This window comes from Aristolochia californica, unplaced genomic scaffold (assembly GCF_029961685.1).
Source record: "Aristolochia californica isolate CCGP_79_NKW_82.1479 unplaced genomic scaffold, dmAriCali1.0.hap1 SCAF_7, whole genome shotgun sequence".
Classification (NCBI taxonomy): domain Eukaryota; kingdom Viridiplantae; phylum Streptophyta; class Magnoliopsida; order Piperales; family Aristolochiaceae; genus Aristolochia; species Aristolochia californica.
The window spans coordinates 35,881,167-35,896,947 of NW_027182268.1; the positions used below are offsets into that span (position 1 = coordinate 35,881,167).

At 38.2% G+C, this 15,781-nt stretch overlaps 1 protein-coding gene and 1 pseudogene across 1 annotated transcript; both read left to right on the forward strand.

The window, feature by feature from the left end:
* The first annotated feature begins 200 nt into the window (after nt 1-200).
* LOC137937378 (soluble inorganic pyrophosphatase 1-like) lies at nt 201-7,687 on the forward strand (annotated as a pseudogene).
* Nucleotides 7,688-8,695: 1,008 nt separating this feature from the next.
* Nucleotides 8,696-15,522, forward strand: LOC137936307 (gamma carbonic anhydrase 1, mitochondrial). The gene is made up of 5 exons (XM_068780891.1): nt 8,696-8,957; nt 10,235-10,378; nt 10,671-10,796; nt 11,248-11,399; nt 14,990-15,522. Exons 1-5 carry the CDS (start codon nt 8,843-8,845, stop codon nt 15,266-15,268), a joined length of 816 nt encoding a protein of 271 aa, XP_068636992.1. The 5' UTR covers nt 8,696-8,842; the 3' UTR covers nt 15,269-15,522.
* Nucleotides 15,523-15,781: the final 259 nt, after the last annotated feature.

Consider the following 15,781-nt stretch of genomic DNA (forward strand, 5'->3'; position numbering starts at 1 on the left):
GTTTAAAATAATACGGCGCACTGAAAAATGATTTACTAGCTTCGTGTACTCAACATTTTGTGCAGCTTTGGCTATCAATAACCCGATTAATTTTTCATTCTTCTTTTTGGGCCATCTTATCCTCGTTCACTATAGTAAACATAGCCTTCAGAAACCAAATGCATTACTATATGGCATTTGATTTACTTTTGTAGAAAGATATGGCTGACACAGGCAGACAAGGAAATGGAAGCTATAGTTTTCCTCATTCTGTTCTCAATGAGCGAATCCTGTCTTCCATGTCACGTAGATCTGTTGCTGCCCATCCTTGGCATGATCTAGAGATTGGTGGGACATGTTTTTATCTTTTAGCTCACTTCCATTTAGATGCCTGCTTTGCATCTTCTGTTAACCGTTTTGATCAATTTTGAATGTGAAACCTTCATTGAAATATTTTCAATTGTTTTAGCTCTGAAGGGTGACCTGATGCCAAAATTCACTATCTTGATGGACACCTCATATTTGGCCTTTTGACTTGGCTGAGTGTGAGGTAAGAAGTATACATATTGATCACACCTTGCATGGTCTTGCTAGATTAGTCACCCAAAAGAAGCACTAATAGACATAAAAACACCTTTAATTATTTTTATTCCTTTGACTTGTTCTGGATAGCTATTAACTATTGTATTGTCTTTATCTAGCCAGTTGATTGCTGGATGAGTTCGTCTTTTACCTGCTCTTGGTGATTTTGATTGATAGTCATTCTTAAATTGGCTTAAGCTTGAGATTGTATTATGAAGGGTTTCACCTTCTTAACATGTTTCTTGAGCTATGTTGTCAAAAATCACGTCGTCAGATGGTAAAGTTCAAAACATTTGAAGCTATTTTAAGGTTAACAGGAACAGTTTGAGACAGGCTAACAGAGAGGAGCATAAAGAGTGATTAATCAAGAATAATGTTGACTTAAACAAATGCAAAGTTGGGTACAAGGAAGTGGGGCAAGTAGACTCTAGGCTGTGCTCAAAACTTGTTTATCTACATACATTAGGCTTAAATAGTTGGATTAAAGATAGACCATGTCAGCAAGCTTTTCATTTTCCTGATTTCATTAGCTATGCTAATGCTGTTGGAAGGGAGGTTAAACTTTTTAGCTAGTCTGATTTCTATGATATCATCTCTTCAGTGCTTATGGCAATTGCTCTTTGTATGGTTGCTTTCTTTGATGCATCTTTGTTCTCTGGTATTTGCCTACTGCAGGTTGTTGAGATTGGCAAGGGTAGGACAAGGCTAGTAGTCTTATAAAGGTATAAACTTCTCCATCTCTTTTCCTCCTAATCTATTTTCTGGTCCATGTTGATGATGTTCTTTCCGGTGGTTGGATATTGGTGTTCCTGTTACTTGCACTGCAGAGTAGCTTTTTTGAAAATTTAGTTTATTTTTTATCAGTTTAGGCAGCCAATCTATGGATTCTTGTGTCAGTTGATTTTCCTACTGAATACATGGCCTTCTGTGCCTTCTGCTTGTGGGGTTCAAACGCGGATGTTGTGATCTTCTTTGAAGTGTGTGTAACCTTGAATTTTGAGCATTAATCTTTCCCAAAAAAATATAAATCTGAGCCTTTAATCCTGAGTGGTCCAAACTTGTTGGCCTTAAAAGGAGAGTACAATGAAAAGGAAGGAAAATAGTATGAGCAAGTAGACTAAAATCTGTGTATTATGATTGTGAACCAGATTGATTGTGTCCTTTACTCATCTGTCGTGTATCCACACACCTATGGCTTCATCCCTCGAACAATCTGTGAAGATAGTGATCCTATGGATGTGCTCATATTGATGCAGGTGAATTGTTTTCCTTGTCAAATATTTATTAACGAGTTAGTTCAGAAGCTAGATTTAGTAGGTCCAAGTTTGGTGATCTCTCTGCTCTCTTTCCCATAGGAGCCTGTACTGCCTGGGTGCTTTCTCAGAGCTCATGCAATTGGACTAATGCCCATGATTGATCAGGTTATATGACAAGATTTTTCGAAGCTTATTTTGATTTCCCGAAACAAGAGATCGAAATCGATTGATTTCGATAATGTTTATTTACTCCCTATACATAGATATACATAGGTTAAGTTATAAGATACATAAATTATAATAATACCCTTTCATGATACAGAAATGACAATAATATACGATAACATCCTTCCTCAAATTGATGCGGGTAAGTCAACCAACAACAATTTGCCAACCAAAAATTGATGCCGTTGTCGAGTCATTACTTTGGTGAAGACATCGGCTACTTGGAGATCCGAAGAAATGTAAGGAAGAGAGATTACCCGACTATCCAAGGTATCACGGATAGAATGATAATCAACCTCAATGTGCTTGGTGTGTTCATGGAAAACAGGGTTGGTGGCAATCTGAATAGCACTAGTGTTATCAGCATGAAGAGGGGTAAAAGTAGTCTGAGAGAACTCTAGCTCCGCAAGCAGACCGCGTAGCCATACAATCTTAGAACAAGCAGTAGACATGGCACGATACTCAGCTTCAGTAGACGATTTAGAAACACGATCTTGTTTCTTACATCTCCAAGAAATTAAGGCATCACCTAAAAACATACACAAACCCGTAGTAGAGCGACGGGTATCCAGACACCTAGCCCAATCAGCATCACTATCAATAAGTTGAAGAGAGGAGCCTGTAGGAAAGAATAATCTATGAGTAGGAGAACCTCGAAGATAGCGGATAATGCGTCGAACTGCAGCAATATGGAGATGACGAGGAGAAGACATAAACTAACTGATCTGATGAACGGCATAGGAGATTTCGGGGCGAGTAGTGGTCAAGTAGATGAGACTCCCAACCAAGCGTCGATAGAGAGTAGGGTCATCTAGAAGTCCTCTTCATTTTTCCTATATTTTACATTTACCTTCATAGGAGTATCTACAGAAGTGTCCTCCAAACCAGCCAAGGTAATAATATCTTAAAGATACTTATGTTGGTTTAAGAAAATACCATTGGCCCGATGATGGACTTCCAAGCCTAAGAAGTACGTGAGCTGGCCAAGATCTTTCATATGGAAAGTGGCATGTAACACCTGTTGCAGCTTGGTAATCAGTCCAGAGTCAGTGCCAGTAATAATGATGTCATCCACATAAACCAGGAGAATGACCATGCCCGCGACAGACTTATGATAGAAAAGAGATGAATCATACTGACGCTGTGTAAACCGGTGGAGAATAAGGGTGCCACGAAATTTCTCAAACCAAGCCTGGGGGGCTTGCTTAAGCCCATACAGAGGACGACGGAGCTTTCAAACCTGATCAGGAGAGGAGGTAGTCATACCCGAGGGGAGCTTCATGTATGCATCTTCCTGGAGGTCACTGTGGAGAAAGACATTGTTCACATCCATCTGATGCAGCGGCCAGGACTGAGAGGTTGCAATCGCGAATATAGTACGGACCGTAGTCATCTTGGCAACCGGCGCAAATGTCTCCTCATAATCAATCCCATATTCCTATTTGTTGCCCAGAGCTACTAGGCGAGCTTTGTACCAATCCAAAGAGTCATCAGAGCGAAATTTGACAGAGAAAACCCATTTACTCCCAAGAGGCTTAAGGAGAGGAGGGCAACGAACAATATCCCAAGTGTGATTCTCCTCGAGTACTCGAAGTTTTGTTTACAGTGCATGCTGCCAACACTCATGTGCCATGACTTGTTTGTAACAAGTGGGAATGGAAATAGATGATAAAGTAGCGACAGGAGAGACAATGGAGGGGAAACCATATCGATGAGGAGGCCTAGAAGAGCGAGTAGACCGACAAAGAGCGGTGGAAGCTGGAGCAGGAGTGGGATTAGGTGTCAGGACAAGAACGTGAGGGGGCACAGAGGAAGTAGAACCAAACTCAGGGCCACTACGTCTGCCATACACAAAACCAGGTTTGTGCCTTTCCACAATTGGCGGAGAATCATCAAAGCAAGGTAGAAGAGATAAAAAGGCAAATGGCTACTCAACATGAGATGGAAAAAAATATTAATTTTCAAATAAAACAACATTCCGAGAAACACGTATACGACGAGCAAGTGGATCATAACAAACATAACCTTTTTGAGGGATAACATAACCAAGAAAAACACACTTAATTGATTGGGTTGTAAGTTTATGTCGTTCATGAGCAGGGAGATGCACAAAACACACACAACCAAATGTCTGAAGATCAAAATATGAAGGAGAATGGTTAAACAACTTAAAGAAGGGAGAAACATGATGTAATGTAGGAGAAGGTAAATAATTGATCAAATGAATGCGCGTCACACCAAAAACGAGAAGGAACAAAGGATTCAAGTAAAAGGGTTCTGACAACATCAAGAAGATGACGATTTTTCCTCTCAGCAACACCATTTTATTGCGGTGTCGAAGGACAAGAGTGCTGAGAGACGATCCCTTTGCTTTGAAGAAAGTCCTGAAACTCATGAGACATATATTCGCCGCCAGAATCAGAGCGTAAGACCTTGATGCTAGTAGAGAATTGAGTCTCTAGAAGCGCAAGAAAACTCTTGAATGCTAAAAAAACTTCGGTCGTAGCCCGTAGAAAGTAAACCCAAGTAAACCGACTATAGTCATCAATAAAGGTGACAAAGTACTTGTAATGCGCATGAGAAACAACAAGAGCAATCCCCCAAACATTAGTATGAATAAGATCGAAACATTGTAAGGCATGAGAGGCATTATGAGAAAAAGGCAGAACTTTACTTTTGCCAAGTTTGCATGATGGACATTCAAAAGAAAGATCAAGAGAAGAACACATTTTATGTCCCAAGACACCTGAATTAAATAATTTTTGAAGTACATCAGAGTTGGGGTGGCTTATGCCACATCTTAGGTCCAAAATTAACAACATTACATGCAAAGGAAAGGAAAGGAAAACTAGGACTAATGGTGGGAGGAAAAACATAAAGAGGAAAGAGTCATTCCACTTTAGGCCCCTTCACAATCATCGTCCCGGACACTTGATCCTGCACAACACAACTAGATCGAGAGAAATGGATATTACAATTATTATCGACCAATTGACCAACAAAAATAAGATTTGTAGAGAGGTCAGGAGACACAAAAACATCAGCTAAACAAGAGGAAAGATCACCAATAGCATTGATAGGCAAAGAACTGCCATCAGCGGTGTTAATTTTCTGATTTCCATCATAATTTCGGACATTGGAAAGAGAAACAACAGTATTGGTCATGTGATTAGAAGCTCCAGAGTTAAAATACTATGGCTTAGAAGAAACTTTAGGATTACCTGAGAGCCCAAAAGTAGAGAAAACAGAAATGATCATCTGTTGTACCATCTCAGGAGTGAGTATGGTCGATAGGGCGGAAGCGGTAGGTACAGCAGGAACAACCGGCGAGGCAGCAAGCAATGCAATAGAACTAGAGGCACCAACGTAAACATGATAAGTAGTATCCGACCTCCTTGCAGGTCGAATGGGGCAAGTAAAGATGATATGACCTAGTTTCTTGCAGTAGTTACTGAACTTTCTAGGGCAATCCCGAGAAAGATGACCAAAACCTTTACAACTATAGCACTGAATAACACACATGTCTCGTTCCTTATTCCTCCCCTGGGTCGCATAAGCCACAGTGACAGGAGCACTAACGTTAGCCAGATGTTCAATGCCAGCTTGAGTTGCTAGACGTTGCTCCTCACGGAGCAGTTCACTGAAACAAGCAGTTAGAGATGGTACAAGATGACGATTCATCATATTAGACCGTGCAATTTCAAAATTGGAACGGAGCTTCATCAAGAATTGATCTCTCTTGCTGGTTTCACGCATTGCTTGAATAGCAGAGAGAGCTGTAATGAAAACAGTAGAATGAACTATGTCGACATAGTCAACTCAAAGGTTTTGAAAACCAGAAAAATATTCCTCGATGGATAGACTTCCTTGTGTGAAATGAGCCATCTCATACTCCAATTGAAAACACCGAGCCGTGTTATCTTGATGGTAAACTTGGGCGAGGTAACTCCACATGTTAGCCGCATTTCTATAAGGCCGTAGATTGATAACAAAGTGAGGCTCAATGGAGCCAAGGATCTAGGTCATGATTCTAGCATCCTTGACTATTCACTTGGACAAAGCCTCGGCCCCTCGAGGTGTGGGATCAATCTCATCTATATGACCCCATAACTCCTTTCCCATAACAAATAAACGAAATTGAAATTCCCAAGCAGTGTAATTTTTACCCATGAAACGGATAGGGAATGAACCTAACCAATCAGATGACATGATAAAATCAGTGAGGAAGTTCTTCAAACACCTAAACTGCTCCGTTAAAGAACCTTACAGGTTCTCACTGCGAGCCCGAGATGAGTCCGCTGGCCTTCCTCTTCCTGCCCGCTCGGCAAAACCAAAAATTCGAACCCGAAACCCTCTTTGGATGTTCCCATCGAACACCACAAAACCTGGATGTTCCCATCGAACACCACAAAACCCTCCTCGACGACGCAAATGACTTTGTGAGAGTCCATCGAAACCAAATCAAGGCCTAGATCCAAGATACCACGAACTGAGAAAGAGGGAAATAGAACTCACCCGAAGGAGCAGTCGCCGAGAACCTCCAACGCCGAACTGAGACCGCTGAGGGCACTGAACAAGCTCCGAACAAAAATTCAAGGCTCGAAACAAAGCTCTGATACCATGACAAGATTTTTCGAAGCTTATTTTGATTTCCCGAAACAAGAGATCGAAATCGATTGATTTCGATAACGTTTATTTACTCTCGATACATAGATATGCATAGGTTAAGTTATAAGATAACGAAATTACAATAATACCCTTTCATGATACAAAAATGACAATATTATACGATAACATTATACTCTATCCATTAGATGTCAGCAGATTCAATTTAATGATTATTATTCTTATTTTTTGTTATTCTCATGTTCTTTCTTTTGCTCGCTAAATAATACTTGCTACTCTACAATTTCATCTACTATTTATAACGGCAAGGGGCTGCAGAATACAATCTTATAAAAATGTGAAACAAGCCAAGGGAAAAAAAAAAGGAGCCTTCTGACCAGGTCCATATACCTTTTACAAACTATAGATATTTAATCTAACAATTCTTTGTGTTGTATGATTAAACCCACCAGGGGGAGAAGGACGATAAGATAATTGCAGTATGTGCGGATGATCCTCAATTTGGTCATTATCAGGACATCAATGAGCTTCCTTCACACCGCCTAGTTGAGATTCCGGCGTTTCTTTGAAGATTGTATCCTTGTGTATTTGAAGCAAAGCCTTCTTTTATCAATCCTACTATCTATAATGCATATGTATTTTTTATTTGGTTCGTGTCTGTTACATATTGATGCTGGGAGGATCTTTCATATGTTTCCTTTGCTGTTTAAGCTGGCAAGGACAAACAACTTAATTACTCGAGATAAAGGAGGGTCTTTATGATTTGCATAAAGTTGGGATCTGAGACCAAGTATTACTTTATATATAACCTTGACTCTTTATTAACAACGGAGACAAGAAGAATGAGAACAAAGAAGTTGTCGTCGATGACTTCCTTCATGCAGAAGAAGCTGTGAAAGCTATCAAATACTCTATGTAAGTAACAACTGAACAATGATCACCTTTACATTATCAGTCTAGTGCTCTCTAGGTGCAGGGACCTATATGTTGCTTACATTATAGACACTTTGAGGCAGTAACTTGGATTTGTGCTGGCAATGGACCTTTGTGACATATCTTGTTTTGTTATGAAAGAAGCATTTTTGGATGCTGGTACATGATTCCATTATGGAGTTTTCTAGTCATACTTGGAAGATACAAAACCCTACAGGGTTCGTAGCTATGCAATGGGCACAGAGGTGTGTTTCCTTGAAGCGTACTTGGTACTTACTCTTTGGAGTTAATTTGTAAAAGAGATCAAGTTCATCTTATCATGTAATAAAAAGCACATAATGCATTAACAAACACAAAATGATTAAAAATATATAAAAATAAAATGATAAAAAATGCTTAATTTTGTAACATTCAAATACTTATCAAATTGTTACTTTTCTAATATCTAAATTCTCACTCTTCAATTAGAAATCAAATATAATATTAAAACTATACATTTATATAAATAAAAATAGATTTTTATGATTTAATTTTTATACTATAATTTATTTAATTATTATGTTAATAAATGTTAACTTGTTTAAATTAAGAGTTTTAAATTTAACTAAATATATAAATATTTAATTTTATTATATCAAAATGCAAAAGTGAGATGACAAAATGAACAGAACAAGAGTGAGAGAGCGAGTGAGAATGACTTCACTAACCTTAGGGAGTGATCTCACTTTCACTCGTTTTTCTAAAGAACGAGTGAAAGTGTCTTGCATACTAATAGTTTTGGGTTATTTTTCATTAGCGAAAGTATTTTCATTTTAACACAACCTTAATATTTGTTACACTTACCATATACATATTTTATTTCTAATTTTAATAAATTATATTACCCCTAAATATAATTGGAAATTGGAACGGACAAAATAATAAATGGATAATTAAATAAAATGGACAGTCGACGCAATGAACTCCGTTGTTTGCATCGTTCTTGGCCCTGTGGTCAAGGTCAGCTGACTAACCTGTTACCCTTCTCGTCAATTAGCTTAAAATAAGGGTTATTTTAGTAACTTGACATATCCGCAGCTGAAAAACCTCTTTTCCGGCCGCATTCCTCTTACCTCTGGGATCTTCTCCCCCGTTACTTCTCTCCATCTGCTACTGTTCTCTTGTTCGATAGAAGAGAGAAAAAAAGTTCAACAGCTTAGCCATCGGCTCTCTTTGTGTCACACGTACAACTGTCTAGAGAAATGGGGACATTGGGGAAAACGATCTACACTGTTGGATTCTGGATTCGCGAGACCGGGCAAGCCCTTGATCGCCTTGGCTGTCGCCTGCAGGGCAATTACTACATCCAGGAGCAATGTACTTTCGATTCATCTCTTCTTCCCTTCCCGTTCTTTTCCGTTGTGCATCAGTCCATACGATTTTCATATTTACTCTGTACTGCAACGTGGTGAAATTCTTCCGGGCATTTGGTGCTCTTGTTTAGAGTAATTCGTGGCAAAATCCTTTTAAATTACATGATATTGTTATATTCAACTCTCAGGGGCTAAGTTTATTGTGTAGACTGCCATCACCGAGCTTGGGATAAGTTTTGGGTCTATGTTTTCATGCTTGATACCGATAATGTTGGCTTAATTCTTTACTGATAAGTTTACTGCCTAAGCCAATCATGGAGAGTTCCTAGAGTTCTCTTGTGTTGAAATAAACATGTCAAAAGATAGTGGTAGTCGAACCTTACACCGTAGATACTAAGCTTCGTGACCTCCCTTCCTCATTGATCACACCCAATTTTGAGAAGGAACGATGTTCCCACTCTTACTCGCTTTTTAGATGACTCTGTATAAATTGGAACCTTGAACAGTTCCTTTTTCTGCCATTAGCAGAAAAAGAAAAAACAGAAAAGCCTGTTCTTATTGCCATCAGATGTTATTTAAATCTTATCTCTGGATTTTGCTCGAGTCTTTAGTACCTTGTCTTCTCCTTCTTTCCGTAGTTTATTTATGTCGTGTATAACTTCTCAATTGTTGGTGTGTACAGAGATTTTCAGAAACGAAAGTATATGTTAGGTTATAATGCTGTTGGCATGCTGTACTCCATTGCTGTATGGTTTTTTACCTAAAGTAATTAGGATCACTTCTTTCAATTCTGTGTGACTGGTAGGAGAATGATATCTATACCAGGAGAACACATATGCCATATATACTATAAATGAAGTAAAATCATTTGTGATGGCTTCTTCCCTTTCAAGTGGACATATTTTAATTGTTAATTAAAATCTTCTTCTGCATTACATCACTGGTTTCTCCTCTTCCTTTTTTACATTTGATTGATTGGGTGGAGCTATTTGTTTATTGACCATGTCTTGGTTAGAGTTTGACGACAATGTCTTTTTTTATAATTTTTTGGTATTTTATGGATGTTATTTTTTCCTGATATCATTGTTCTTTATTAGATATAATTTCAGATTACCAAGATCCAATCTCATGCTTTTATTTCTTTCTGATGGTCCATGTTTAAGATTTGTTTTGTCTTGTGCATGAATATGCAGCCAAATACTAACTTCTTGTTAAATTTGAGATTGTTTGGGGTTTTGTGCATATCCCCTTGTAACCTGTTTTTTTTTTTTTTTTTTTCAGTGTCGAGGCATCGTACTCTCATGAATGTATTTGACAAAGTCCCCAATGTTGATAAGGATGCTTTTGTGGCTCCGAGTGCTTCTGTCATTGGTGATGTTCAGGTGGGACGAGGATCCTCCATTTGGTATGGATGTGTTTTGAGAGGTATGACGACTGACGTTATGGCAGTTATTACAAGTTCTAAAGTGCTTTTGATCCATCAGTTCTGTCTTGAAGGGCTTTAGGTTCAAAATTTGGCATTTAATGATAGATTAGGAGTTATTTGGCTGATCTAACTCCTGGAAGAGCTGATGGTGTGTAAAAACTTAAGCAGCATGTTCATGTTATATATGGTGTATCTTATTATTTCTTATTTCTGGTTCCTGGGGTTACCAAAGTTGCCATACTGTTAAATATTAGCAGTTTATCTTGCTGAGGCATTTCCCTTTCCATGCAGGTGATGTGAACAGCATCAGTGTTGGGTCCAGTACGAATATTCAAGACAATTCTCTTGTTCATGTGGCAAAATCTAATCTAAGTGGGAAGGTCTTACCTACTATTATTGGAGACAATGTTACTGTCGGTATGGAAGTTGTTTCCTTGATTTTAGATGCATGAGTTGCAGACCTAGTTGGTCCTTACAGATAGGAAGTGACCCATAACATTTCACAACTAGGTCTCCCACATGCTTATGCTTGTGCATATTTTGAGGTTTTATGGAGGTTTTAAATAAACTAGTGCTATAATTGATTCCTAGATGAGGAAATAGAAAATCTGTGAGCTGATAGCTTAGCTCAATAGTCACATTTGATTTTGCTGATGTGAGGTCTTGGGTTCAAGTCTCATCATCATATTGTATTCAATTCTCAGAAACAGAAAAAAGAAAGTCTGATTCTGATTCCTAGTTAATTTTACTGTCGAGCTTAATCTAAAGAAAAATCATTGTATTTGGACCTGTAATTATACTGGCTTTTGTGAACAGTCTCTTTTTTTTCAAAATAATTCATGATAGAATTCTGTATGATGAACTGCAGGTCATAGTGCTGTTTTACATGGATGCACTGTGGAGAATGAAGCCTTTGTTGGAATGGGTGCTACCCTGCTTGATGGTGTGGTTGTGGAAAAACATGCCATGGTTGCTGCTGGAGCTCTTGTGAGGCAGAATACGAAGATCCCATCTGGAGAGGTCTGTTTTCCTTTCCATTTGCATTATTAATTCATTTCTGCATGTAAATAGCATCATGACAAGCTCCTCAAGTTCCAGTGTAACTGGTAAAGCATAAAGAATGAGAAACTTTGCCTATCCAAAGTTTTGGAAACTATCTTAGCTGATGGTATAACCATTCTGAACAAAGAATCCAGAAAATCGAAGAAAAAATCCGGTGACAAATTAAGTATATTTGTCAAGCAAGAAAAATGGCTAGGTCAAGATATAAAAAGATGACTACTGCATACCCATTTCCAAGCTGCAGAATTTTCTTTTCGTTTCTTTTTGTGAATGATAGGGATTGTACCAAAAAAAGAAATGAACTGCAATAGGGATACAGAACAGCTATACTAAAGCTGGCAGAAACAAGAATACAAGCATCTAAGAATTGGATGAACAAGGAGTGGATTATCCACCCTCTGTTTCAAGGCTGTCAGCAGTAAAGTTGGTGGACTGGTGGTGTGACTCCAACATTTGTGGAGAACTTGTGGAGGTCAAGAACTTCTTAAAAGAAATGCCATAATCTCCAATGCTATTCAACATTTCTCTTGCATCATCTATTAATGGTCATCAAGTCCCCTTCAGCTCAAGGATCTATAGAGTCTATTGTTGAAAACCCTCTGTGGCTTTGTTTTGCCTCCATAGAATCAACTATGGGAAGGGAACTGGAGTAAATATGGATGTCTATCCATCGTGTATCACAGCGCATCAGACCTGAGTTGCCTCTAGAAGTTCTGTTAAAGCTTACCTTAATAGAAGTTCCTAAAGACAACCATGTTTCTTCTATTTGAATGGATCAGGATACTCTTGGCTGTCCTTAGAACTCTTTCCTGTAGGTCACCCAAGAGGGAATTGGATATGTATGAATTACAACATTGGCTAGTGAAGAAGCAAAACAAAAAAATAAAGGTGGTAGAGATGTGGATCTTGAGAGGTATGTGTGGAAAAACTAGGAATAAAGAAATTAATAATTGACATATTAAAGGAAATTAGGAGTGTCTTAATATACATATGATTTGGTTTAGGAATGTTTGAAGTAGACTTAGTAGTGCACTAGTGAGGAGCGAATTGTCATCATTTGATGGACCAACTTGAAATACATGTAGGCTGAAAATGACATAGATGGGAGATGGTGAAAGTACTTGGAAAAATGTAGCTTAGTAACAGATTTTGGTAGGGCACAATGGAGGGGTGTTGATTCATTTACCACCGAAACAAAGTTGGGATAAGGTTGAGATGATGAAGGGTTAGTGAAAGACAGTGTGCTGTAGCTAGAGCAATAACATGTTTTTAATAGATCCACAGTTCCACACATATGGTGAACAGATTCTTGTGGAGATACTCTTCTGCTGGGAACTGCTTCAAATGGTACTATTCAATATTGATCGGTCCTTGATGTATATCAAATATCCATGAGCTTTTAGACCTGATATTGGTGCATTTACTATGTTTATTTGTTTCATCTACTTTGTAGTGCAATAACTACAAATTTACACTCAACCCTTGGGCCATCCTTAATTACTGAATTCACTACTCTTGTATGATTTCTCTTTCATTTGTAAAAAAGACAAAAAACGTCTTAAACTTCGATTTTTTTATCTAGTTTTTTTTTTTTTTTTTTTATAAGAAGGAGACTTGCCTACTCTGTTGTCTTTCCAGGTAACCAAAAAGAGAGGAAATCCATGGCTCTCCCTCCAGTCCACCCCCTTCTCTCAGAAGGCCCATTGCCTCCTTCCCTCTCTTACATCATTTGGAGAGAAGAGGGAAAAGATAGGCCCCAATGTTTTTAAAAACAATTTTTTGAATTAAAGCTTGAGGACCATTAAGAAATAAGTAAATGGACAGAGGGCCCATTGCCTCCTTCCCTCTCTTCCATCATTTGGAGAGGAGAGGGAAAAGATGGCCCCATATTTTCAGACAATAATTTTTTGAATTAAAGCATAAGCACCATTCAGGAATAAATAAAAACTCAAGCGCATTTATGTTTGTTTTAATAGAAGCTTAAGAGCATCTTTCCTCTCTTCTTGCTTTCTTAAGAACAAAAAGAAAAAAAATAGTGGAAAGGTGCAGAGCGTTATGAAAATTCAAAGTCAGTGGAGTGATTGTATTTACTGATATAGGTGAGTGCAAGTTTGCAATATTTCAGTGTGTAGTGTTTTTTCTCTTACCATGGATTCTTGCTACTCTAGAGCGAGATCTGTAGAGTAGACGGTATCTGACCCTGACTGTGGTGTGGTACTACTAAACTAATGAAGTCATCCTTGAAGCTGTAATTAGCAGTAATTCCAATTAGTAATGAGGTTGGTATATGTGCATGTATTTTTTGTTTGGGTGATCTTTAGCTTTCCTTCTTCTATTAATGCCATGAAAACCACTGGAAGACCTACTGGTTGCACAAGTTAATTGAATATGATCTGCCAATTAGAATGAAAGATCACCTCACTTAATCAAATGAATGTACTTTCTCTGTTATCATGGATGCCCATGTGATTCAACTTCTGTGATTGGCTTGGGTTAGAGGTTTTGAATTTTGCTAACTATGCATTTATTAAATATCTGAAGGCAAGTGCTACCCGCATGGCTTCTTAAAGCTGGTGAGACCATGGCTCTGCTTATCAATTGTTAATGCAAACAATCACACAATTTAGTCCAATATGGCCAGTATTGACCACTCCCAAATCTGATACTACTTGGATGCTATATCCGTTGTATGACCCATTTGGCAAACTCTGAGAAAGATTGCCATGTTCTGACTTTTAGTGTTGTTTCCTTAGCCCATTATTGTTGTTAACAAAGATTAGATCCTCTGAACTTGTAAGAACTGGTATTTATGCATTCCTAGTTGATACTCTATACTCAAAATGTATGAAACTTTAATGAGAATCATCCATTGTTCCACAAGTGAAACTTTTGCCCAAATTTTTTTCACTTTGGGCTTTTCTTAAACCCTATGTTCAAGTTTTGCAGTGTTGTAATTGTTTCATAACAGATATTACTGGCTTCAGGTATTAAGCTAAAAAACAACGTAGAGATTGTTCTGGACTGACAATTTTGAGCTGTGGGAAGAACCCTATTATCTTAGACTAGAAGCTAGAAAGGATATTTTGAAACAGACTTTGGTTTCCTTATTCACAAAGATATTGTGAACTTTCCCAGCAAAAGCAACTAATGAAATCCGGCTTATCTTAAAATAACCTACATTAATTCTCTTATCCTTAGTGACCCCACCGACTTTTCCATCCAACTTGTGCGATAGTCTGCAAGTCTTGTAATTTTGTGGTATTGCAGTGTCTGTGTTCTTTTTCTTGCAATTACCAGTATTACTTGCATTCAGAAAAAAAAAGAACTAGTATAACCGCTAAATATTGTTGGTTGTCCTAACTTTGTCCTTGTGGCATTGAAGTTTGGATGAATTTAGTCAGTGAGAATGAAAAACAAGGGTATATTATTCCTTCTAAAGTGGTTTAGGTAATTTCTTCTGTAATCTTCTGATAAATTCCTGCTTCTTGGTTTTACTTCAGAAAAGGAAAAGTTGCATTCTGATCTGCTTTTAATGTTTCTTAAAACAGGTCTGGGGAGGGAACCCAGCAAAATTTCTGCGAAAGCTCACTGAAGAAGAGATAGCTTTCATATCTCAGTCAGCTGCAAACTATTCCAACTTAGCCCAGGTTCATGCAGCAGAGAATGCTAAGACCTTTGATGAGATTGAATTTGAAAAGGTACTTCGCAAGAAGTTTGCTCGCAGAGACGAAGACTACGATTCTATGCTCGGGATTGTTCGTGAAGTGCCACCGCAGCTCATCCTACCGGATAACGTTCTACCTGAAAAACAAGTGAAGGCTACCTAAAATAAGCTTTATTGAGAGTTGAGGTTACATGGGGATATCATGAGTACTGCTTTTAGGCCAGAAATTACAAATGGTCCCTTTCCAAATAATTTTTTGGCATGAGAACCGTGCTTTAGGATCGGTCAAATTGTATACTTAATGAACTGCGTTTGTTCCTTGTCAGCTTTGTTATCCAAGACTGGATCAAATGTCTTTCTTTCCCGTAAAAAAATGATGCAGCATGGTAGTTTTTATGCTAAGTTTCATTTTCGGCCTCCTGTTATTATTTGGTCTTTGGATCAACCCATCTCAGCTATCTGATCATGGTTTCTGATCATGGTTTGACGGTTTTCTCAGGCGTTTCGCATCAAATAGATCAGCTAAAAATACTTGTTTAAATCAAATATTGAAACACCTAGTACCACCCTCAATTATCCTCGCTCATAAGCATCAATCAGTGAAGAAACCAGAAAGAAAATAACAAAATCGTCCTTTGCTTTCGGCTAGTGGGACCCGGCAAGTGGTGGCGTCGTT

Excerpts from the sequence above, each read along its gene's own strand:
- LOC137936307 (XM_068780891.1), top strand. The coding sequence starts at position 8,843 with ATGGGGACATTGGGGAAAACGATCTACACTGTTGGATTCTGGATTCGC. Across the intron at positions 8,958-10,234 it reads TTACTACATCCAGGAGCAAT|TGTCGAGGCATCGTACTCTC; the intron begins GTACTTTCGATT and ends TTTTTTTTTCAG. Across the intron at positions 11,400-14,989 it reads CGAAGATCCCATCTGGAGAG|GTCTGGGGAGGGAACCCAGC; the intron begins GTCTGTTTTCCT and ends TTCTTAAAACAG.